At 35.1% G+C, this 26,639-nt stretch overlaps 1 protein-coding gene across 2 annotated transcripts in view; it reads left to right on the top strand.

Moving 5' to 3' along the window:
* The window catches only part of EXOC6 (exocyst complex component 6), an 87,201-nt gene that overhangs the window by 17,027 nt on the left and 43,535 nt on the right, over positions 1–26,639 (top strand). For both annotated transcript variants that reach the window (XM_077784642.1, XM_077784641.1), the window contains exons 2-17: positions 2,270–2,441; positions 3,719–3,766; positions 3,881–3,971; positions 4,866–4,911; positions 12,112–12,316; positions 13,381–13,536; positions 14,185–14,253; positions 17,572–17,655; positions 17,749–17,795; positions 18,175–18,295; positions 20,163–20,234; positions 20,827–20,924; positions 21,987–22,092; positions 23,934–24,043; positions 25,022–25,133; positions 25,932–26,066. In XM_077784642.1, coding sequence (XP_077640768.1) covers positions 2,270–2,441; positions 3,719–3,766; positions 3,881–3,971; positions 4,866–4,911; positions 12,112–12,316; positions 13,381–13,536; positions 14,185–14,253; positions 17,572–17,655; positions 17,749–17,795; positions 18,175–18,295; positions 20,163–20,234; positions 20,827–20,924; positions 21,987–22,092; positions 23,934–24,043; positions 25,022–25,133; positions 25,932–26,066 — 1,672 coding nt within the window. The remainder of the gene's footprint in view (positions 1–2,269; positions 2,442–3,718; positions 3,767–3,880; positions 3,972–4,865; positions 4,912–12,111; positions 12,317–13,380; positions 13,537–14,184; positions 14,254–17,571; positions 17,656–17,748; positions 17,796–18,174; positions 18,296–20,162; positions 20,235–20,826; positions 20,925–21,986; positions 22,093–23,933; positions 24,044–25,021; positions 25,134–25,931; positions 26,067–26,639) is intronic.

The following is a 26,639-nucleotide window of genomic DNA, read 5'->3' as shown; positions in this document are numbered from 1 at the left end:
GCTTCCAGGGTGACCCTTTTTGTAGTGGAGCAGTACTCATGTTACTGTGGTGTGTATTTTGGAGTGCTGCCACATCAGTTGTTGAACCTTTTTCTCATCCCTTCCCCATTTCTGTGCCTGGTTCACATGCTTGTCCCCGTGTATTCTCATGCAGAAGATCAGGCTGCCTAGTGAGGCCTCACTCAGTGCCCACTGTATATTGCACCTTTCTTTCCTCCCAGGCCAGGATGCTGCTTCTCCCTCCAGCTAACCCTGCGTTCTGCATGTGGGTGTTTCCCCTGGTAGTGCAGATCACTTCTGACCATCCACCACAGCCCTGTAAAGTTCAGTCATCCTGGGCAGCCTTGAGGGAGCCCTTTCAGGCAGTCTGACAGGAGCCTCAGGAGGTGACACTTATGGGCACACATTTGCTCCTTCCAGCCGTCATTTCAAACTATGCTGGTAGAAATGGTGAGGGGTAAACTTTATGGGTGAACAATCTTATTCTTCCCCTGGTGTTCTTCGGAGGAAAGAAGCTGCTTTCAGTACCATAGCCTTACTTTCCTATCATAAGCAAAAGGGAGTATTCTTGGAAAATTTTATTCAATAGATTTTTCCCCTGAAAAAGTATCTGTAACAATTAGAATATAAGGAATTGGCTGCTTTCTTCCTTCAACATGTAAGACAGCATATTGCCTTTCATCTTTCACTTAAGTTCAGTTACTTCACTGAATATATTGTACAAGATCAAAAGGAACTCTATAAAGAATCGTATTACAAGAGTATTTTCAATCTCTTCTGCATCCTTTTCTTCATTGAAAGGTTATGTTCCTGTGAGACACTCAGCTCTAGGTTTGTTGTGCTGATGATGAGCTCAGATCTCAGTAAAGTCCAGATGTCTGGATAGAAAAGATAATCTTGAAGAATATGGGAAGCCACACTTCTTTAAGAAGACTAGGAGGGAAGTACTTTCTTACTGCTTAAGGATTTTAGAGGCTCATGGCTGCCTGGGTCTGGAACTTAAGACTGTACTTCTGCAAGAAACACTGAAATGCTTAGAATTTCAGTCTTTTCTTTTCCTCATGTTAATATTTTCTAAATTTTTTTTCTTAATCAACTTCTCCTTATAAATATCTGGAGAAAACTTTTTAATTGTGAAAGGAAATTAGAGGCCAAAAAAGCCTCTAAAGCCTTTATTAAAAATTTAAAGATTTTTAGTAACTTTCTTTTAACACTTGTAGTTTGCAGTACAAATGTGTTTGTATATGTATGATTAAATCATCCTCATGTTGCTGGTCTCATCCTATGTGAAAAGCTACTTCAAAACTACCAGTCTTTGTTGTTGTTGCTGTATCAAATTATTAAACAATTTTTGGAACCGTCTTTACCTTGCCTTTGTTGGGAGACTCCTTACCTTTTATTTCGGTACAGCTCTATGTAAAACCTCTACTCATGCTTACTCTGCCAAAGTCTAAAGTTTTAAAATGCCCTCTCCTCCTTTGCTCCTTCTCATGCACAAGCATTTTTCCATGCAGATTTCTGTTTCTGATGCTGCTTAACAAACTACACTAGTAATTTCTCCCAAATCCTGTTTCCTGCTGGAGTTTTCTAAGTGAACTATTTGAGAATTAGTAAAGTAAGCCAGAAGACCTGGTTGTAGCCCTTCCTGACAATTAGGTGCCATGGAGGAAGCAGCCTTAGGTGTGTGCATGTCATGGTTTTGCCTTGGGAGCTGTTGGGCATGGGCAGGCGGGGACGGAGCCCTGGGGATTTGCCTTTGCCAGGGTCCGGCTGCTGCCGCAGTGCTCCGGTCATTCTGGCTGGAGTCATCCCACCCTGATATACTTGGATAACTCTGCTGTTAGGAATACCAGGAAAGCAAATTTGTATGTTTGCACTTCTTTATATTTAGCAAAGAGTGGAATTTGATGGAAAAGCGATCCATGCTATTTGAGGTGGTTGGAGAAACTGATTCTTTTGTACCCATATTTGAGCATTAGGGCATAAATAACAGACCAGTGAGGCTCAGGTCAACCATGATGTAACTGGTTAAGCACCTGGATTAATGCCATAAGGGCTGGGTTTTGCGCCATCAGTTCTCAGTTTTGTGCCATCTTTTCTTTAATGCTGATTTTGATGGAGTGGATCTACCAAAGGATACCACTAACGTCAAGTTTACTTGCTTTTATTTTCTTGTTAAGAGAGATAGGTTTCAATAAAGATGGTTGCATACATACTATTTTGAACTGGGGAAAAAAGCAAACTTTTTTTTCTTATTTGTATTTAATAGGTCTGTATATGATGACCAACCAAATGCACATCAGAAGTTTATGGAAAAACTTGATGCCTGCATACGTAACCATGACAGAGAGATAGAAAAGATGTGCAATTTTCACCATCAGGGCTTTGTGGATGCTATTACAGAACTTCTTAAAGTTAGGGCTGATGCAGAAAAACTAAAGGTAAGGAACAAGTTTTTCAGAGTTTCATATATCATTGTCTTTGAATCTAACAGAAGGAACTGGACTCTTCTGCTGAAGATTAATTAAGTGTTTATCACATGCACTCTGATGCTTGCAGCAATTTTTTACAAATGAATTGATCGGGATTCTGATTAGAGCCGTGTTGCCTGATACAGTAATCTATATTTACAAAGCTGAATATTTTATTTTGATTTTTTAAATGTATATTTTCAGAAAATGCTACCATATTATTTTGCCTTTTTTTAAAGGCCTTTTCAGAAGGTGAAGAACAGCAAATGATAAACACTCTATTTCTTAAATAGGTCTTTTCCTAATCATGTTTTTATATGTCAGACCTTAGAAGAATTGAAAGTCCATATTAGAAAACTAAAAATACCACAGTTATGTGTGGAAAACAAACCTATTCTTTACTTTGTAATGAGCAGGAGAGTAGGTGGTGTTAGTAGTTTTCATGAGATATGAGAACCAAGATTTCCTCACAGATCAGAATGCAGAATAGTGAATTATGAGATCCGTCCCTTTTAGCTCTCCTTACACTTTTGAGAGCAAAATATGCACACCAGACAGAATGAGCATAGTTCATCAGAGGTTATGATTAGAAGACCATTATATAAAGGATATTCAGATAACAAGAGACCAAATACAGCATCAATGAGGTCATTGAGCATCTTTGTTCAGAAATTAATGAGATTTTTAATAAACTAGAATGTGCTTCCTTATTATGATGACCTAATGAGTCACTTACTATGTGGGAAAATCTGAGGTTGAGCTTTGCCTGCACCTGCAGCATTAAAATGTTGCTGTGGTTTGGAGATTTCCACGTTTGATGTTAATCAACCACCCAGTGTTTGCATTCAGCAAAGTATGAATGTTTAATTACCATAAAATGCAATCACCATTTCTTACAGACAATGAATGGCCCATAGAGCTCATTGAGGTTATCAAAAAGGGACCAGTGGTCAATTGGGTCAATGATTTGAATTGTTTGACAGACCTACAGAAACAAGGAAAGTTCAAAAATCCCAAGTAAATTTGAGAAGTTTGCCACAGAATCTGTTAGAAAGAACTGTCATAAGTAATTGAATTTAACAAAAGCCCTTTGCGATCAAAAGTTCAAGTTCAAGCTGTAGAGTTAATTTGAATTTGCATTTCTTTGTTCTAAGTTTCTCAGGAAGCATGATCTGATTACAAGGGTGAGCAGTCACATCAGGGCAATATATGCATATTTGTCTAACAAAGGTGAAATTATTTTTAAGGTCCAAGTTACTGATACCAACCGAAGGCTTCAGGATGCTGGGAAAGAGGTGAGAAAATGATGCTCCCTATATGGACATTATGAATATTTCTAGCAAAATAAATTTATTTGCGTAATTTAAATGTTATTTTCTTTCCTTTTTTTTTAAAAAAAAACCTTTAAGGTGATAACCCAAACAGAGGAAATCATCCGATGTAGAGTTCAACAGCGGAATATTACAACAGTTGTGGAAAAACTACAGTTGTGTCTTCCAGGTGAGCGACCTATAGCGAAATACCATGGCAAATTAAACAAAGTAAGTCACAATAGCCAAAAGGAAAAGTCTTCTAAGTTCTGGTCTTGTAGCATCCAGTTTAATGAAAAAATTAATGGGTTTTTAAAAGTTGTCAACATGAAGTTCCATGTCTTTTGCAATATTTGACACAGAGCAATTTAGACAATGTCAGAAGACAGTGAGACGTTTAAATGGTGCAAACCATGTAGCCATGCACAGCTTTGAATGAATTAATATTTTTTATATGGTAGACAATTAATTTGTTGCTTGAGACGGTGGGTTTTAGTGTTTGAATACTGGGGAAAATACTAATACTCTTTTTGACATTGTACTTTTATTTCTGTGTCACTACAGATGCTTTGAAATAAACAAAAGGGCTCTAAATGTTGTTTCGGGAAGGTAATATTGTAGGATGGCAAACAGCTCCATAAGGGTTTTTTCCTGTTTGTCATATTGGTGTGAGGTAGATTTGAAGATTTTTCTTTGTGAGGTCTTCTTGTTGGCGTGTTCTGAGTACAGTAGGTGGTACTGTTGCCTTTTTATGGAGACAGGCCATGGGCTGGTAATGCAGATCAGGTTATGGCATGTAGTAAGTGGGTGAATATTCTTGATGTGTATGGTGTTGACTGTTTTTGTTAAACTTAATTATTTTTAATTTAATAACTATTAAGTGTTCAGGTTTTTTTTTTCTCTTTTAGCTGAATTCTAGAATACTCTTTGCTAGGTTTATCACATGCTACTGTAGGAATTAAATAAGGTACATATAGCACATTCTTTTCTGTTTCTAATTTTGCCTGTTACAATACATATTTTCCTCTTTTATTAACTAAAGCCACAATAAGACTCACAAGTTAATCTGCTTGCTTTTATGCAGTGCTGGAAATGTACAGCAAACTAAAAGAACAGATGAGTGTAAAAAGGTGAGTAAACTTATTTCTATGAGAAAAAAATGTAACAGTTGTAAGTAAATTGACAGAATAGCAAACACTTATGTAGACAAGTAAGTGTTCTTAGTCTGTAGCTTGGTATATGTGTACTCTTTGTTTCCTAATACTGGTCTGTATCTTGAGAATATTTGAAAATGTTGTATTAAAGAACTTCTAGTGATTGCCATGAAAAATAATGCTTACTTAAATGTGTGCGACATGTAGTGAAATTATGATTATAAAATGTGAAATAAAGTTTACTGGTTTTTATTACTTAAAACAGTTTAAGAAATGAGAAAAATACGATCCTTAGGGACTGAAGGTCTTTTAGAGTACATTTATATTTGATTAATATATCATGATATATTTAAATTAAACACATAATACCAGAAGAAAGGGCATTTTACTCCTTATACCTTTCTTTAGACCTGTCTGGTTTCTCTATGCTTTTTGTGTAAATGGGACTATGGGAATGAAGTGCAGATAATGTGTTGCTTGGGGTTTTTTCCTCTGTGACAAATTGACTTTTTAAAAATAATTAAAATTATAATTAAAAATTAAATTCTAGGATAATAGTTCATAACAGGTACATGACCAACTGCTCCTTCCTATTGTGTCCGTAGTTTTCATTTTCTCAGGGAGCCACTCACTGCTGCTGTAGTCCCAGCATCCCCAGTTCTCCCTCCCTCCGTGGCAGCTTGGCTGCCCCTGCCCCCTGCTTTAGCTGCATCCTGTCCCACCGGGGCTGCTGCCTGTGCCTTGCACACCCCCCCAGCAATAGCACTGCTGCTGTTTTCTCCCCCATGATTTCCATATCGTCACTGCCACCGTGAGCCCTGCCTGCTTTTCACAGTGTCTCCGTCACACCGATGCGCTGTGCCTGCCCTTTCTGAGCTCCTGGCTGCTGGCGGTGCCTCTGTGCACTTGGCACCACTGCAGGGAGCTCCTGCTGACAAGTCTGTCTGGACAGGACTGTTTCCATTTGGAGCTAGCTGTGCACAGTCAGTTGTCTGCAGGGCTGCTATGTAAAGCAGATTTACTTTTGGACTGTTTGTCTGGATTTTGGTTTCTGAGTAGCCAACACCTGCTACCATACTGTTGGACATCTGAAAACCCTCAACAGCAGCCATTGCGTGAGCAATCAGCCCTAAAGCTTATGTGCAGACGTGTTCAAAATGCTTCAGATTAACTGTACACATCCGATCTATGGACATTGCAGCAGATCTGATGCATCTTTGACAGTGATAATATGCCTTATATGATACCTATGCACGTTTGCTCTCTGGGAGGTCTTCTGCAGAAATACTGAAGCTTTAAGAATGACCTTGGAGCTATGGCATTGTGGTGTCTCTCGCTACAATTAAAACTTGCTATATGTGAGCCAGTGTGGTAGATCTCATCAGCTTGACTGCTACAGTGTTACCTCTGAACGGGACACAGCTTCAGCATCTGCTTAGAGTAGCTGGCACATGGTAGTAGTAGCAGCAGGTTGTTGCAGTGTTCCTGGAGCAGCTCTGCAGAAAGTTGTAAACAGTCCTTTTGATACTCCAGTCAGAGATCAGACTGAAGAGTGTGCTGTCTGAATTACACCACTTCCCTCTGCAAGGTCTTCTGTGGATAGTGCTACATTTAGTGTCCTGAAAATATTGAAAACGCTGGGTTCACTGCCAGATTTTCTGCCCTATTCTTGCTCTGTCAGGCAAGGCAAGCAGCATCCTGGTTTTAGAATTGCAGGGAAAATTGTAGTCCCTAATGTCATCATATAAAGATCATTTAGGTGAGATATAATTGCTGATGGTTTTTAGCATTTTGACTCTGTATTTGCTAGTGCTTTTGTAGAGTCCACTTATAGTTCATGTTCTTTCCGAGAAACCATCAGTACTCTTCAAATCTTAAAGAATTCTATCTGATAATTTTCCTGTGGAAGTTGTTGCCAGACAGGAAGTCTTAAAAGTCAAAGGACTCCTGAATTGAGGGGTTTGGACATGTTATTGTCATACCACAAAGAGATCTAAAGGAGAGGGGAGATGCCATAGCTTTGATGTGCCATGCCTTGAAATCACATGGAGTGCAGGAGGCTTAGACTCTGCTGCAGGCTACTGCTGCAGCTCAGATAACTCTTTCATTAACTATGCTACAGTTACTATTTTGCCCATGACTTTCAATTCCCTGTAATACAGCCTACAGGTGGCTATTCCATGGAACTTGCAGGTAACTCAACTGGTAATTTCCTTGTGGCTCAGCAGAGTGCATGTATTCTGGCTTTTATCGCTACTAAAAGATTGAGCAACAGCAAGAACATCATAGTGTCAGTGCAAAGACCTGACAGCTGATGTGTGCACAGTTAGGGATTTCAAAATTGATCTTCTTCACTTTTGCTGTGAAGCTTTTTCATAGAAGAGTCAGAGTAGCAGTCACAATCTGAGACATAACAAAGCAATGAGGACTGTTTAGTTCAGGCAAAGATAATGTCTCATAAACCTTCACTGAGATTTGTTAATGCAGCAAAGCTTTCACTCCTCTTTTTTATAAAAAGACATCTTGACTTTCTCTGCTTGTGGCCTTTTAGAACATAGTTTTGTTATTCATTGTCTTACAGTCTTGCACCATGAATAAAACTCTCAATTCTAATATTTAAAGGAAGGGAAAACAAAAGTATGGATATTATATATATTTGTGGGATAGTTGCCACAGGAAAAAGATTGGAATTTAATTTTCTTTTCCCGTGGCAGACCTATTTTAAGATAATACAGGATTTTGGAACTGAAATACATGCTGGTTGTCGCAGGTGAAATGGAGGTTTACAGAGAAGTCCAGAAAACCATCTATTGATAGCAACTTTTGGTCCTTTACCAACATGGGTAACATTTGAACTGATGACCTAGAGGTGAAAGGCTCTGTATCCTGTTTATCTGTCTCCTGAGCCATGGATAACACAAGTTGACAAGAACTGTAGTAGAGAGAGGAAGTAACTGCAGAATCTGCTCTAAACAGACACAGTTGGCTGGAAAGAGCTACAGAGGGTTTAAAGTCTTAACTGAGGAAGCACAAAGGAGAAGTGTGGTTTCTTTGCTGCTCTGCCAACCGCCTAGTGGGGGCTGTGCACTTATACAATTGGAGCTTGAATTTTAATTCAGAGATAAGGTCATCACACATTTCATAGAGCTCTGTTACCATGGCCTTAGTGTTTGGATTTTGAGATGTTTCTTGGGAGGTGGGTCCCAGCTGCTTCAAGTGGCTGTGGTCTGATTTGGAGTAGTTAGAGCTGGTGTTTTTGCAAGTCTTCTCCCACAGTAAATATTACAAAAAAAACCAAAACCCATCATACAGTGGAAATAATTCAGTAAGTCAAACTGCTAAGGTTGTTGCTGTATTTTCTCAAATCTTTTGTGAGATGGACTGAAGAACAGTGAGTACAATGTTTCAGAGTGAGCTTTTTGCCCTGAAAGACTTGGATTTGTTTTTTGACCTTGTTACAAGCTTTTTCCTAACTGTGGGAAAGGCAGAGTTGATTAGTTATTTATGTTACTAAAACTCAATGATACAAGTCATGCATCCTTTCCCTGCATAAACCTTCCAAGCATCCAAATAAACCTTAACACTTAAAGGATGCAAAAATGAAAAATTCAAAATTTGTATAATTTGTTTCTACCCATATCAGTATGGAAGATATCAGAACAGATGAAATAGTGGTAATTTGATTTTGTTTTTCTCCATTGTTTTGGAAGAGTGTCAGAATGAAGCACTGGATTTTACCAGCAGCAAATCAATACTTCCCAGAGGTACCATGGATCTGGCAGAAAGCCCCATCAGAATTTATATGATGGGGTTATTTGATACTGAAATGTCAGCTGCTTTCTTTGTTGCCATTCTCAAGCATTATTAGTTTGATAATTTCACTTTCTAAAAAAATTTCCTACCACATCATTATTGACAAAAAAAGGTATTCCACATACCTTGTTTTTTTCCACACGGGAGCTCTTTAATCTGATTCCCAGAAATACTGAGCCTTTGAGTTACTTTACAGGAGTTTCAGAGTTAGTAGTGCCTCTGTTTCAGTTAATGGTCATTTGGGCAACTGACAACATTTGTATGCTAGGAAAGTTTAAAACATAGGTTTAAAGTTGGTAAGGCAACTTGATTTAAAAACATACTTGTGGTAAAAGAATTTCAGTTGCAATTTTAACATGTCACCTTCAGGATCTCTCTGGATATGATTTTTCTGTAGTATTTAAAAATCCCAAGAAACTCCCTTAAATGTGTTTGTTAGCAAAGGTTTAAGTATTTACTCAGTGGAAATGTTGTAAGCAAGAATATACATTATTTCCTCTAAGGAAAGCACTAAAATTGGAGAATATTACTATTTTTTCTTTGTAAACTAGGTTTGTTTCCTTAATTAAAATAAAATGAGGATTTTGTCTCTTGTCTTTTTTTCCAGCAGCAAATTTTGGGATATAACTACATGTTTTTTTACTTAATAAGCTTGTGTGCAAGTAAAGTATTCTCAGTAAAATTCAGTTTTTGAGTTCATCTTATTCCTGATTTGTGTAATTTCTTTATTGCTGTAGTTTAACCTGATGGGGCTTTTTTGGTAAGTTATGGTATTTCTATTTACTGCCTCCAAACAACACTCTGCTGATAAAAAACTTAAAATTTCTCTTTGTCATTTAAAGCATAGAGGAATACTTCATGTACACTAAAATACTGTATATTTTCTTTTAATTTTGAGGTTTTTTTGTGTTGATGTTTCATGTTCTATACAGACCTGACTGTTTTGTGCCTGGAACATTTTGCAAAGAATAAGATTATGCAAAACACTAATATTAATTTGGGCGGGGGGGGGGGGGGGGTGGGCGGGTTGGAGGGCGGTGAGGGTTTTTTAATTTACTTTAGTGTTGTGAGTTGCTTTTTTTTCCCCTGGTTCTTGCTGGTATTAAAACTTCAATTTTTATAGTTTGGAGATTTTAGTAAGATCCATTGTACAGTTTTATTGTTCTGATGTTGACATGGAGCAGTTCTGCACAGTCTTATCATATGACCCATATTGGTGTTTCAAACTTGTGTCTTCAGTTTGAAAAAAATTACAATTTTTGCATTGAAGAGCATATTGTCATAAGATTAGCTCAGAAGACTAGACAGAAGAATGCTGTATTTATATTATAAATTTATAAATTTATATATTAAAAAATATCTTTGAAGATACTTCTTTAACTTATTTGTAGTCAAATGGGCAATCTTCACCTTATGTGATTGATAGTACATGATGGGAACTAATAATATTGTCAAAACCTTCAGTATTGAGTTAAATTTATGGAAAGTTTTAAAATCCAAATGTGTAAATACATCACTCTGTGAAATGATATGGAAAACTTTTTGGTTTAAATCCTGACCTGCAGATGACCTTCAGATTAATAAGACTTTAATGCTTTATCAGAACAGATGTTAAAAGGGCAAGGTCCTGAGCTCCATATATGTGTAATTAGTAAGGGACTCTAGAATGGATTTAGAATGGATTATGTTAATTCTGATCTTAGAGCCAGCAGTCAAAAACCCTTCCAGATGAACTAACAGTGTTCTGATAAGCTGATCTGTATAATTTAAATAAAAACCTTTTATAAGATTTTGACACTATTATGGTTTTATTCCCCAGAAGTCTCACCATGTGGCACTCTTGGCCATTTTCTATTTAGAAAAACAAAACCCACACACATCAACCCCCCAGACCTTTTCTTATGTGCAACATTCCCATCACCTTATGTATATTTTATATAAACCAAGCATATAGCAAACAAAAGCTCCTAATTTACACTTGAAACCTCTTTATTTGCAGTCTTCTGAAAGCAGCTCTGTTCTGAAATAAAAGAGAAGATTTTTCCCATCCTCCAGCTATGCCAAGTTGTTAACTTAGAAATGTCTTGATTAAGAAGATTCAAAACAGTGTCTTAATTTCAGAATTGAACAAGAAATCATGGTTCTAGTGCTAGTCATTTGTTATTGTTTGTCTACCAGAAGCTTGAATTACATTTTTTGAAAGTGATTACTTACTATATTTACAAAGTAATTTCCAGAAACTAAAGAACCATAAAGGACACTTTTCTAGTTTTTCTCATTAGAAGGGATTTTTCTCATATTCAGCTTTTTCCCCCAATATAATTTGGTAATTTTTCAAAACAGATGATGTCAGACTTTAGGGAAGAAAAGGGAATTAAAGTTATGGAATAGAAGCTGAAAATGGGTTAAGGATATTACTCCATTTTTGTGAAAAGAAAGGGTTGGAACTAGCAGCAAGTTAACTCCATTTGATCAGAGTGTTTCTCCTTTTCCTGTTTAAGACCAAGGTAGAAGTAATCCATTTACCTTATTCTTTTCTAATTGGACAAACTAAATTTGTTTTCCCAACTCTCCCCAGGGCTAAGTAACTGGTAAAAATACTACATAAAGGGAAATTATTGTCACATCTGCAATTGACTGCTATCCTACTTATGTTTAGCCTGGTTCCTGTGCCTCTCTTTAAACTGTGGTTGAGATCATGGGTTTGTTGATAATGGTAGTTTGTTAATTCAATGTAGTTGTTTTCTGAATAGGATAGAATGTATTTTGTCAGAAAAGTTAATAGGTTTGTGGTTTGCAGCAAAATATGATATACTGCTGGGAAAAAAGCATTGGTCAGGATAGATACATACGTGTATTTTCAGCTGAGGATGGTGTAAAGAGGGCGTGCATGTGTTCACATATACCTGCAGAAGGCAGACACCTGCAGGCATGCATTTTCAAGATTTTTTCGTTGTTTGGTGCATATACTGCAGTGTTGCGTGATTGGCAGTTTGTGTTTTAGAAAAAACCCTAAATCATAGAAAAACTCTAATCAGTTCAATCTAGAGGGGAAGATAATGATTATGGCTTCGGTGTCTCCATTCTGTAGGATGCAGACTGATAATCCAGGATACTGGGATTATTGATCAGAACAGTTAATACAATAGGAGCCTACTTACAGTTTTGACTTGGCACCTCACTGGGTTTTTTTCCAAACTAAAGCATTATATGGATGACCTTTTGAGGGTTAACTTTTCTAAGAATAGAATAAATTAATTAGATGCATGTTGATTCCATGTGTGATATTGATATATATATTTGATCAATTATTTTGACAATTTTTATAAGAAGCTACATAATTTTATTTTAATCTCTCTGTAGATACTATTCGGCTTTGAAAACAATGGAGCAGCTAGAAAATCTGTATCTTCCTAGAGTTAGCCAATACCGCTTTTGCCAGATAATGATGGAAAATCTTCCAAAACTGCGTGAAGAAATAAAAGAAATATCCATGTCAGATCTGAAGGATTTCTTAGAGAGTATTCGAAAGCATTCTGACAGAATTGGGGAAACTGCCATGAAACAGGTAAGCCAGCCAAACAGAATGACTGCAGTCCTGTTGTTTACTGAACTTTTCAGTTTCATTGGTTTCAAATTACCCCTCAAAGATTACAGTCATCCCACAGACCTCTGAGTAAAGGTGGAGAGCTATGAAATGTGAACATGTTGTGTGGTTTCTATCAGTGCCCTAGACAAGACGTAGTTTCCTCCCTGAGAAAGGAAGAAAAAATGCTGTATATCTCAGGTTTCAAGAAATTACTAAGTACTTTGAGTAGTCAACTCCTGGACAGTCTGTATCTCAGCAGCTACTGCACCAAAACAAAGAGCAGCCTATCTGGCCAGGATGAGTTAGACAAAGAAATGCTGAGATAACAGCCTAGTTCTCTCTAAAGTTCTACTTGTACAGAAGACTGAGGTAAGAGCCAGAAGGAGACTGATACAGCTGGAGGCCTTGCTCCATCACAAAATAATCTGCCACTTCAGAGCACTACTACTAGGCCAGCTTTAAAGCAGTTAATGCTTTTAAAATGTATTCGGAGAGCAAATAAGTTTTTCATTTGACTTCTTGTTGACAGAATTTGGGTTGGGTTGCCAGTTTGTCATTTAAGGTTCTTGTTTAATGCAGCATTGATTATTATAAATGAAAGTTAATTGCAAGGTTATGCTGTGCTGCCTTCAATAGTAAGGGCAATAGAGTGCCTTTGACCTCTGCAGCTGACTGCTCACTTAGACTTAACTGAAGACAGCGAAAATGTATGTGGGAAATCAGATACCTGTACTTCATTTAAATATTGATTCTCTGCAATTTATGATCAGGAAAATTACAGATTGATTTTTAAAAATTTTTCTGCTTTCAAAATGTCATTCTGGGGATTAGGGAAAAGTTACACAGGATTCATTATTGAATTCATTTATCATCCCAAACTGATTAAAGGCAAAATCACTGGTGTAGGCTGGGGGTGTGCATGCACCTTACAGTTATACTGATGTGTATTCAATTGCACCACCTGTTTTTCATGTCCTAGGATATATGCATCAGTGGTGAAATTTGAATTGCATGCCTCTTAATTGATTCTACTCTTAAAACAGGCACAGCAGCAGAAAACCTTTAGTACTGCTCTTCAGAAGCAGAATAATGTAAACTATGGTCGGAATATGCATTTAGGTAGAAACAGAATTTTGGAATCCAAGAATGAAATCACATTGAAGCGAACATTTGAAGATGAGGATGAGCATGAAGAAGAGGTAACTTTGTACTAAATCAGTTCATCTTATTTAAAGTGAATTTTGTAGGTTTATTGAACAAAACACACTGTCTTTACACTTTCTTTAGATGTAGAAAAATACACAGAACACCTTCAAGGTGTACCAGTCCAGATCAACGTTTCAGGGTGAAAAATTAGTGCTAAAATATTAGTTGTATTAATGCCAGCTTTAGCATTATGTTTGAGAACATTTAGTTGCACAGGACTTTGAGTTATTCTGGAATTCAGTTGCAACATACATCATACATTACTTGCCCACTGTTAGTATTATGTGGCCCACTAGAATATTCTGGTGTTGCTAAATCCTGCATTTTGGTGTTGAGGACCTCAGTTTAGGTAAGAACGCTTTCATCTGTCAAATACTCAGTATTCCTAAATTGAATAAAACAATGAGTATTTAGACCTTAAAATCTGATTCTGTGAAAACACCGAGAAAAGAGTGTGGTATTGTAACAAAATTTTTGACTGTAATGCAAAAGGAGGAGCATTTGTTTTATTGTTTTCCATCAGAAGCCATTCATTTTTGAGTCCTTATTATGTAGAAAAGCTCTGTTGTTAATATATCCCATTTTGCAGATTCTATGCTTATTATGTTTTATATACTCATCTTTTTCCTTTCCTTCTTCAGGTTTTAACTGCCCAAGATCTTGTAGACTTTTCTCCAGTCTATAGGTGTTTGCACATCTACTCTGTTTTGGTATGTGTTCAGGTGACCTTAAAAAGAGATTTAGAATTTTGAAGTTACATATTCATTTTTCACATTGTTCATACTCTTAATAGTTCCCAAACAGGCAAGTGTATCGCTTCTAGTGTTAGTATTTCTGTATGAACCAGCTGAGATGGATCTGGGTACTTAGGACATGAGCTCATGTACTTTTATATGCATAATAAAAGGACACTCCAGAACTCATTTATTACCTAGGTGTTTTTATATGTAAAATATGCTTGTCTGCCTTAATACTGGTATTTAGGCAGTTAATACTGCCTTACTTGGGAGTTCCCACAGTGTTCCATGTTACCCAAATGTTTGGATGGATGTTACAAAAGACAGGAATATTCAGTCTGAACCTCGTGGAAATCAGAGTAGTAGCGAAAATAGGAAGCAAAATCTGGAGATTTTGACAGGGTGTGCCCAGGCAGATTAGATTCAGTGGCAGAGACACAATAGCCTATATTAGTTTCTGTAAAAGAGATGCAGTGCACAAGCTTACAAGGGAGAAAACTCTTTTTGGGAAACATGGTACCAAATTATTTGTTGGTTTTTTTTTTTTTTAATTTTTCCTGTGTCTCAGTTACTTTTGAAGTCAGATTACTTAGAGAATTCAAGTACCAGTGACACGTAGGTGATGTACTTGTAAGTATTGCTAATCCTGCAGTCTCAGCTGCACCTGCCTTCAAGCATTCAGGCTGGGTTGTCTTCTTTTTCTGGAATTCTTGCAGCTATGTTACATGAAAGCTTGCATATTGAAATACTGTTTAAAATGTAATTTCACTGTAACTTTTTTTAATTAAGAAAAAATGAAAACAAAACCATCATTAATTGTTCATCTCACTGAAAAGTTGGGAGGGACTGAAAGACAGGCTGCCAGAACTATTGAAAGAGTGGACTGTTTCTTTTAACAGAGAACGGTATGAAAAAACACATTAAAAAGAATGTGTAAAACTAAGCATACAACAGCTGCTACTTCTTTCTTTAGTATAATAAAGGAAGTAAAATTGACAGATGACATTTAAAAGTAATACATAATTATATTTTTCACTTCAACAAGGATCCTGAAGTTCCAATCACCCTTGATCCAAAGATATGCTTTTTGGATTTACACTGAAAGTTTTCTGGATTCCAAATGTACTGGAGACAGAAGACAACTTGGAGTGCTCCCTCATATCGTGATGTAGATTTCTGTATTTCCTGCCAGCATAATTTCCTTAATAAGCCATGATAGCGTTATCAAGAGTTGTGCATTAGCAACTTTTGTGAGTCCTTCTCATTTGCCTTATATTGAGTTTAGAGAACTTGATGGCAAAGAAGGGGAGTTGATAGCAATGGCTTTTCATTTCTATAGTAAGGATCTTACAGCAAGTGTTATGTTCTTAATGAACTCCATCTCTGCTACAAAATTGTAGAAAATACTGTAATTTCACACAGGACAGAAATTTTCTACTCTGCTTCTTCATAATGAAGAAGAAAGCATGATTTTTATATACCTCAGAATATTACACAGCTTGTGATTCTAACTTAGTGATAGCAAGATACATACATAGCAAACATAGCCTGTATTTATGGACCAGTAACCTTTCTTCAGACTAGAAACTTGTGAGAAATATACATAAAGATATTTTTTTAGCCCGTGTATTGTGTGAGGTGCTGTATATATAAATTCTGGTGAAGATACCCCTTCCCCTTTTGCATGTAATGCTACCTTTTCATAAAACACCCTATCAGTGCAAAACAAGTGTCTCTATGGTGCGAAATATGATTTACTATATTAGCAATATTCCTAAAAATTTGTAACAAAACATGAACTAATTTATTGTTTCTGTTGATAGAAACTGTAATAAGTAATTAATGTAAACATGTAATTTTGGAAGCTGGGCAAAACAAATGCATCGCTTTGTTATATTTTATCTTGCTAGGCTTTGCTGATACAGTGAGTGAACCATCAGGGTTGTTGGTGTATTCTGCTGGTTGCTTCAGCACATCTGGTTCAAGCAGTTGTTATGCCTGAGTTGTTAATTGTGACTGCATAGTATAGAGTGGTCTATAAATAATCATAATATATTTTACATCTCTACTTGTGGTGTGGATTTGAGAAGAACAGCTAGTCCTTTTCACTTGAGAAGCTTTGTCAGGACTGGGTAGAGATTTGATGCTGGAGGTAGAAGTCAACAGTCTGAAAATGGCACTTAATATTTGAATTGGAGGTGAATGCTTGGTATCTGTGTTCATTGTATGAATTGGAGCGTACTGTGTAAAGTTCTGCTGGAACAACAGTGTTAGTAAATTTTCTTCTTGGTTTCAAGTGGATTTTTTTTGTTTTAAGCAAAGTCTCTCTTTTAGGCTTTCTTAGGTTAGCAGTATTTCTAAATATTACTAAATATTCATTATTAGCTAAATCTATATTTTATAAATTAGTATCTTATAAATGTATATCTTAGGTAAGTAATGCTGGATTAGTAGGATAAAATGTCTGTAATAATTTGATTTGGAGATGTTTTAGAAGACCAAGTAATGGAATTCTAAATAGCAGTGGCCTATTAATAGGTTCATAAAGCAAAATCAAATCTTAAAAATGCTAAGCTGCTTTATTCTCCTTGCATACAGATTGAATGTGGTTTGGTAGATAGACTAGTCAATGTGACACTGATTTCAAATGGACAGATGGTTTCTACTGAATGGACATCTTAATGAGATTAATAGGATGTCACTTGAATTCCTCATAATATAATCTTTAGGCACAGAAGGTATTGTATTTTTGAGGATCATGGTAGGAAAAAAAGTCTAAATCCACACTCATTCAATAAATCTCATGTGTGTCTTTCCTCAGGCAAAGCTAATGCAGCTAAGTGTTCAGATGTGTCATATCTTCACAGAAGCATTTTTGTAACAACTTTATAATGCAGTTACTTTCTTGAATAACCTAGAGAAATGTTTTAGGATACAGTGAGTTTCAATTGTACAGTAATAGGCCATATGCTTTGTCTATGAATATTAATATACTCTGAAAGTTGTAATTTAAAAATGGACATACTGTTTAAAATGCATAGTGTTGCTTGGCAAAATGTAGGCATGTGAACAAAATTTCTATTTACAGTACAGGCTGTAAGCTTGTCTACAGAAAAAGGTAATTTTTGTGTATTTAATGCATGCAAAACTTCGCTAGTGTCAGCTGGAGGTTTACATGTGGAATAAATTCAAAATATGTGCTTAGTTTAAGAGAATTGTACTTTTAAATTAAGAACAACCTTTTTCATACTGAGACAATATTCCTTTTTTGACTACTTATGTCTTTTTTAGGGTGATGGAGAAATATTTGAAAATTACTACAGAAAACAAAGGAGGAAACAAGCAAGATTAGTTCTGCAACCACAGTCAAGCATGGTAATCAGTACTTTCAGTTTTGCATTGATTTGAATTGAAACTAATGCCTAGTGGTATTTTTGTTCCTGAACTTGTTTTCTTTTTCCTTAAAAGCATGAAACAGTAGAAGGCTATAGAAGATACTTCAGTCAAATTGTAGGGTAAGTTTTCTAAATGAAAATTTATTTCAGTTTTACTGTGTTGATTCTTAATTCAACCTGTGTTCTCCTATTGTCCAAGAACTTTCTTCTGCAAGATTCAGTTTCTGCAGAAATCATGTGTTATTGCAGAATCTGAGCAGGAAAGAACATCCAGATCCTACCAGCACGTGCCCTACAAGGGCCCTCCAGTAGTCTGGGCTCCAGATGGCATGAAACAAACTTTTCACATTTTTACTTCATTCTGGATGAAGCACAACACCAAACCTACCAAAGTGTCTCTGCTCCAGTGGAGAGGGTTTTGGCTATGCTTGGGTGTGAGAAGTAGTATTTGTTCTAATATTAGAAACAGCTTAATAATTTGAGTATTATTTTGTTCTAGTTTCTTTGTAGTAGAAGACCACATTTTACATGTAACCCAAGGATTGGTAACTAGGACATACACTGATGAACTCTGGAACATGGCCCTTTCCAAGATCATTGCTGTTCTTAGAACACATTCAGTAAGTGAGAAGTCTTATCAGTATTGCAGTTTGAATCCTCTTACTTCAGAGCTCTGTGTATTTAAAGCTGGGATAGCAACAAAGTGAAAAATTACACCTCTCTTATGTTTTTCTTGTGATTAAAAATTGCTCAGATTTGGGAGGGAGCCTGCCAAGCTTTTGTTTTTTCCCAACAGTATCAGGCTGTGATCCACAGCCATGGGCTATTTGCATAATCCTCCACTGATTTACAACTCACTGGGTCTTCCAAACCTTCTCTTAGTCCAGCAGTTTAGAGTATGCAGAGTTAATCTGCTGTTATTATTGCAATCCTTCCTCATTAGTCTCAACTGACCTCTTCATTAGATCAGATTGAATAGTTCAGCACTGAAAGCACCACCAGGAAATAGTTCCTAATTATCATTCCAAATGCTGTGTTTCCAAAATAAACTCCACCAGCAAGCCCTTGCAGCTCTCCCTTCAATGCTATAGTCATGTTATGTTTATGTTGAAGTAAAGGTATTAGAAAAATTCTGTATCACTTGGGTATTTCAGTGCATTCAAGTGTGTTTCCTAAAGTTACATTCCTACTTTATCTGCAATGATGCTGGATGCTATTTCTTATTCCTCTGTGAAAAACCAATGGAATACACATTGTTCACTCAGACTGAGTGATAATAAATTGCTTCAGAGTTTATTATTGGTATACCTTTTACTGTCAGAAAAAATACAAGAATTTTATATTTCACTTTTGAATGTTTGCTAGCAGCATTTCCTTTATGCAATGTTGTTTTTTATTTTTATTAAAATTGATCTTTTATTCAATAAGTATTTTATATTTTATATATACTGGGGGAAAATGGGGAAAAAGTTGAGATTGCAACTGTAGTTATCATAGGACCTTTATTGGCAATGGTATATGAGATGTTCTTATACTTTTTTTACTTCTTTTGAGAGGCTTATTGAGAAGCATTCATCCAGCATTTTTTAAAGCTAAATACTTTGCTAGTTAATTGTCTCCATGTGGATTTTTACACCTATAAAAGGCTATTATAATTTAAAGGTTGAAAGTAATGTAATCTCTAAAGAACTCTTCAAAATCTTGTCATGCTCTTGGTCCCTATTTCTTCTCTGTATGCATAACTCCCATCAAACCTAATTCAATCAGAATCTCTCTAACATCATCCTACTGAAGACTAACGTTTAGATAAATAAACCATACTGTTCTTTTAATAAAGTGTGCTAAGAGCAAAACTTCAAGAAAGGTGAAACACATGTATATTGTTTTCAACCAGTACTGTATTCTCATGCAGCTTTAAAATATTTTAATAGATTTTTTTTTACTTTATCCAGTATTTCAAACGGTGAAGCTAATATGAAATCCTTATTTGTATGGCTCCTCTGAAAAATCAAGTTTCAGTTTCAGTCATCTAGTAAATAACTTATGTCTTGACCTTTTTATCATTCAATTTAAATTTGAAATTGTTTAGAAAATATTTTATTAAGTTTTACCCATACAGCTGGAAAAAACTGTCTGAGGTGGCACAGCACTAGTTAGACCCAAGCTTGGTGGGCTTGGTGGTCAAAAGAATGTCCTGTGGAACCTCTCTGATACTGATTCCACTAAAATAAATGTAATTTGTTGATTTTCAGTCTCAGTACACCATGCTGGTGCTTACTGAAACTCATATTTTAGTTGACTTTTTCTGAACTTTTACACCATTGATAGTTATATAAAAATTTAACAAATACTTTTATGTAGCTGGATTAACTAAAGACAATTTGTTTTTCACTAAGGCTGGAAAGTTTAACCTGTGATACTATTCTTTGAAAACGTATGTTCCATATTTTAAATCCTTTTATTAAAACCAGAATTTCTCACTTTCAGTCATATTGCAGTGATCCTGACCTTGTTCTGGAACTGAAGAATCTCATTGTAGTATTTGCTGATACTTTACAGGTACATACTGTATTATTAATTTACCTGAAATTCTTGTAGTCAGATTTTAACTTTAGGTGAATGCAATGTTTGTGTTTTCATGAATCATATACAAATCAAACCCAAAATTGCATAGTAATGTTAAAAAATGTATTTCTTGCCTTAGGTCCTCATTTTCAGTATTATGAACTGAACATATGTGTTCTGGGCTATCAAGCAAGCATGAGTTATTATATCTGTGCAAAATTAGTGTTAGTTTTGTTATTTGTGTACACTCTTGTCTTTTAAAAATGTTTTACTTCTTATCATAAAAAAGAGTAGCATTCCAGTTGTCATTAACTCTTTAGTTGAAAGACTAAATGAACATTGTTGGAAAGTATTCTTGCAGTTTTTAACAAACAAGGAGAAATGGGGCATATTTCCCAATGCATAGGATAAGTACTTCGGTAAAAATTTAATAGATCAACAAATAAGAATGTGCTAAAAGTACTATAATTTGTGTTATAGAAGTGGTAAGATTGAATATAAGTCTTACCTCAGACTTCTGAAGTGTCATGATAGGAATTGAGTGTATTGGTTCTTGAACTATCCCCTCTTCATTTTCATCCTTTAGGGCTATGGTTTTCCTGTGAACCGACTATTTGATCTTTTATTTGAAATAAGAGACCAATACAATGAAACACTTCTTAAAAAGTGGTCTGGATTGTTCAGGTTAGTATATCAAAATAGTTGTGCCTTTTGTATTGCATCTATTCTTTTTGTCTGAGCTCAAGTTCTTATTATGTAATTCAGAAAGAATTTGTTAACTCAAGTGTAGTGTATGAATTGGAGGTTGATTAGGACTGAGATATTCATTGCTAACTAGAAGAAGAGACATCAAGTACTGCTTCTATAGTTAATAGAAGGAAGGAAGGTCTCCAAAGGGACATTATTAGAGAAACAAGCAGGGGAGATACATCTCTTTCTCTTCTTTAGGAACCTGATAATTCCAGGTTATTGCAATAGGGCTTTAGTTTCCTAATTTAGGTTGTCTTAATATCTACTGTTGGCTGATATGCATGTCTGCCTGACAAACTACTGACATTGCCACTATGTCTTCGTGTTTTTTTTAATGAAGGATATTTTCCACCCGTTCCTTGTGATCATTTGATTGGAAAAAATCAAAAGCCAGGAATATGTCAGCCTGAGGCTGTACTCCAAAGCCTATTTGATAGGGTGTGATGTCTCAATGTGCAGAATTTGTTTGCCATAAAATGTTTTATTACAGAAAACCTTAATATTAAATTGGCCACTTAAGGTTCTCCACTTCCCTGTGCTTCTGTTATAGACATTTGACTAGTAGAGAAGTGCAGAGGGTGCCCAAACAATGCCATGGACATATCCTGCTTGAAGTTCTCTCAGTCATCTCCGTTGACCATGTAGCTCTGGTACCAAAGTGAGACACTCTGAATATAAGCTTTAGTACAGGAAAAGTGCAGGTTTCCTTAAATTCTGGTGTGGATTAGTTGGTATTAAGTATTTAGCTGTATTAAGTACATATGAAAACACTTCTGGGTATTTTTTTCCTCTCTGATAAGGCATACAGTAAAGAGTTAAGATATATTAAATATTTCCAAAGTAATCAAAAATACTTGGGATGTGTAAAGTTCTTAAAACTTTCTGAAGATGCAGACCTAAGTGTGGTGGTAAAATTTATATTTATTTACACATTTTAATACCAGAAAATACTGTAAGTTACATGTCCAGATTTTTTTCACTTCACCTATTCACCAGGGATATTTTTGAAGCAGACAACTACAGCCCTATCCCTGTAGCAAATGAAGAGGAATACAGAATTGTTATAAGCAAATTTCCTTTTCAAGATCCAGAACTTGATAAGGTAAGGAAAACTTTTAAAGTTTGTGGAAATCCAGTTGAAGATACTGGGGACAGTAATGATTTCTATAATTAAAAAACAATTAAAATTTTAAAAGCTAGGTCGATTAAGAGACTTAATCACCTTCTCTGTGTGTAATTATCTAGACATAAGTAAATACAAAAATGAAAGATTGAGTCATTTGTTCAGATGTTTGAGTGAATAATGAAACCCATTGTTTTGTAAACAAATTAATAATAGAGTTTAATTGATAAAGTCCTTATGTAATTATAATGCAATCCGTCTTTAGCTAAATTTTGTTGAAACTTGTGTTTAATTACTCAGTATATGCCGTTGTATTGCAAAAATAAGTGTAAAATAGAGCTTGGTTAGAGACAATATTTTCTGTATTTCACTTTTAAATTTAAATATTTGTGTTTGAGCATGTGGGACAAAATAAACATGAAGGGACTGTGAATAATTCTGCTGTAATAGCACCGCAGTAGGATGTCCTTTTGTAACCTCAGCCATTCTTTCACTACAGATTCTCTACATAGAAGGGTGATTAACGTGTTCTGTTATTCAAGTATGATTTTAGAAAAACCATTGAAATAAGAGGCTCATGATGGAGTCTGTAGAGGGGCACTAAGTCTAAGAACCAGATTCCAGTGGGAGTAATTGCTGTAGGGGGAAGCTGTTTTATACAAGATCCATTGCTACAGATACCTGCAAAAGTGAAAAGCTATTTGAATTCTGTAGTTCAGCAGGGATTTGCCAGCATTTGTAACAGCTGCTTGTCATTAATACAGCATTGCAATGAAGATGAAAATTAAAGGAGGTTTTAATGCTGATTTTTGAATGAGATTCTAGAGTGCTTTCTGGATGCATTCCTCCATTAAATTAAATGACTTAGCCATTATAGGACTAAAATAAGTTAAATAGAATAGTAATCTCTTACAGTATTGGAAGTATACTATACCCTGGATATTATTTAGCATAACATATTTTGCTAATAAACTGCAGACATTTTTATTTTGTACTAAATAGTTTTATCTGCTATACAGATACATACATATACATGTATGATTGCTACAAAGCTTTGGCTGTTGTTGATGGATGTTTTTTTCCTAAAGAGAAATTGAATTATTTATGGATGATACCAGTTGTTGATTATTTTTCTCATGCATTAGTCATAAACAAAAAAATATTTTTTTGTAAATGTTAAAAATTATATGTTCAGTGCAGAAATACCTATTTAGTCTGTGTAGATTTAATTGAATTTATTCACTTTTGTTCTCCCAAATACAGTATCAGCTTTAAAATCAAAGTAAGAAGCATGATTTTATTATTATGAACTTACTACTATTTCCCACATGTAATTCCAACTTCCTGAAAATAATTCAAAGTGCCTTGGTTTTGTGAACCTTAAAAAAATAGTCTAAGCATTCTCAACATACTTTGAGAATCCCAGAAGTGTTGAACTTCTCAAACTTTTTTTTTGCACTGTTTTGTATTTTTGTATTTTTGAACTTCTTATCTCAGTTACTCTATCTTGTTCATTGAGATTAAAAGCAGTTTGAGACCTGTTTTTTAATGTATGTTTGTAAATTGCTTTCTGCAGGGGTATCTTGACTTACATAAAATCGCCAAACTTTACTGTAATTGAAAGAAGTGATAAAATACTATTCTGCTTATAAGTTATTTAAACAGATGTAGAAGTCAGCTCAACACGTGCAGCTTTGTATCTGATGGAAATCAGAAAAGGTTTAGATAGATTAAAATGTTGATAATGTTAAGTGGCTTTCTAGTTGTTGTGTTTAGTACCAAGTTCTTGTTGGAATCAGTATAATCTCTTATTTCCTCAGCAATCCTTTCCAAAGAAGCTTCCAATGTCTCAGTCAGTGCCTCAAATTTACATGCAGGTGAAGGAATTTATTTATGCAAGCCTTAAGTTTTCAGAGTCACTTCACCGCAGGTAAGCTTGAACTGTCAGGAATGTGGCTGTAAAGTAGCTTCTAACTTTCAGATTACCTAAAATATATATACTAAAATGTAAATATACTTTCTTGTGTACTTGCTTGCTGTGCTTGTTTCATAATTTACATATGTAATTCTTCACAGATATATGCACTATATAATATGTGCATCGGTAAGCGTAGCTTGGTGTGGTAAGCAGTTTAAAACATTGCTGGAGCTCTTCAAACAATATTGACTGGTTTGGATAATCTACAGAATTTATTTATTTAACAAAGCATGTAAAGATTGAAAAGAATACTTTGATACTGACCATTTCAGAAGTAATTGTTTAGCATCCCTGATTACTTCCTAGTGTTTCCCTACTCAGTGCTTTGAGTTTCCTTAGCAATGATTTTTCCTGCAACAAAGTGCTGTGTGCATGTTCACTCCCTCTCCTATCCCACTTTTTTCTGATGGAAAACATCACAATTCACCCATTTCCTTTCCTCTTCTGGCCTTCAAAAGCTTAGTTTTAATTGCATAAAATAGAATTCAGAGATCTGAAATCTGGAAGGTATTTGTGCCTTTGTCACCCACTTCTGCACTGCTAAAGATGTAAATTACTCCCTTTCACACATTCTTAATTGATACTGTTTATAATTTACACGTACTAATGAGCACATGTTGACCTCCTTAATAACTCATTAAAACCCACAAATTACTCTTTACCAACATCTGTGTCAATAAACATGTCCAGAAACTAAAAATAACAGATTTTGCTTCAGTGTTGAAATGTTAATAGATAATTTGGTAGGTGAAAGAGGTGTTTTATCTGCTAGACCACAGAAAACTTGGAATAACCAGAATTTAAATGCACATAGAGAATTTTTTAGCATTGAAAGTTCCCTTTACAGGGAATAAATTAAAATTATTAAGCATTGCCATCGAAGTATTGCTACATACAGCATAATTATAAAAATAAACTTTTTTTTTTCAGTTCAACAGAAATAGATGATATGCTCAGAAAATCTACAAATTTGCTGCTTACAAGAACTCTAAGTAGTTGTTTACAGAACCTAATTAAAAAACCTCATATAGGTTTAACAGAGGTAAGTTTTGAAACACATATTCAAAATTATGGGTTTTCAAACAATCCATGCTAAAACTATTTTAGTAAATGCAGATACACAGATATTGACACCACAGTACGAGAAAATCAAGTACTGTTTGTTTAACAATTAAAAATTAAAATAAGTATAAAAAGCATCAATAGCTATTACATACATAAGAACAATACAGTCTAGCTGGGACCAGGGATACCTTTTGAGAGAGACATGGCAATGAGTTTTGTGTTTTTTATGATAAACAGAGAGTTGCAGGAAATAAGCCAAATAAAACAAACATTTTTGTTTACATGCAGAGTATGAATTGTGTATTCTGTCTAGCAGTTAGTACCACTAATGTTGAGTTTCTCTTTCTTTCTATAAAAAATAGAGTGGAGTGGGATGTAAGATATAAGTGAATGCATCATTCTGCAGAGAGTGTTGTGACTTCTTAAGAGCACTAAATTTAAAAAAATAAAATGGCACAAATTAGTGATATTATTTCAGCAATATATTTTCCTTTATTTTTCCTTTTTTAATTCTAAACTGTCAGTTGGATTTATTTTACTGGGTAGGTGTCTGAAATCTTTGTTTTTGAAATGGCATAATTTGTATTTAAGCTACATTATTACTTCTTAGTGGTGTTTGAAAGCAAGCTTGAAAACTACCAGGAAATGTGTGGTAACCTGAAATACTGAAATGAATTTCTATTAGCATTGTTCCTGAAAGAATTAACCGTCTACAAAATTAAATGACAATAGGTGATATAAAAAGATTTTTACAAGAATTTTTTGTCTCTTGTAGCTTGTTCAAATCATCATAAACACAACACACTTGGAGCAAGCCTGTAAATACCTTGAGGATTTTATATCTAACATTACAAATATTTCACAATTGACTGTTCACACTGCAAGACTTTATGGACTTTCTACATTTAAGGTATAGTATATCTCATCCATTATATGACTGTGTCTGAAAAGTTAGGTAAATGAAGCATTTTAAAACAAGAACAGAGCAAAGCTGCTTGTCTTCTCACCTTTGTCTCTAAAATAATTCTGAACCCTTAAGTATGCAGTTGTAACACTGAGCATATAAACAGTGGATTCTTATATTATTAGCATGATTTGGAATATATCAGTATGTGAGAAGCCTCAATATTACCTTTCAAGTGCATTTTTTATTAACTTGTGAAATGGCAGTCAAAGCTTAACTTTATCATAAGTTTTTAATAGATTAAGTTTGTGTAACTTCTCCCTGTTTTGAATGGAATAAAGCAAAACAGCTACCTTAATCTAAAATGTTTGTATCTATTTTTTATTCTACAGTAGAATTAATTTGTGATGTAGTTTCAAAGATTGAAAGTATTAGTATAACAGAAGTATTAGCAACTAGTGCTCAAACTAAAATTATTCTATGATATTTTTAAAATTCAAACTGCAAAACAAAAGTAAAAGTCATCAGGGATTCTACAACAGCTGCAACTTGAACTTTAGGTATTTGGCATTTTTCCAT

The sequence above is a fragment of the Lonchura striata genome, chromosome 7 (genome assembly GCF_046129695.1).
Source record: "Lonchura striata isolate bLonStr1 chromosome 7, bLonStr1.mat, whole genome shotgun sequence".
Classification (NCBI taxonomy): domain Eukaryota; kingdom Metazoa; phylum Chordata; class Aves; order Passeriformes; family Estrildidae; genus Lonchura; species Lonchura striata.
This window is presented reverse-complemented; position numbering and strand designations above follow the sequence as displayed.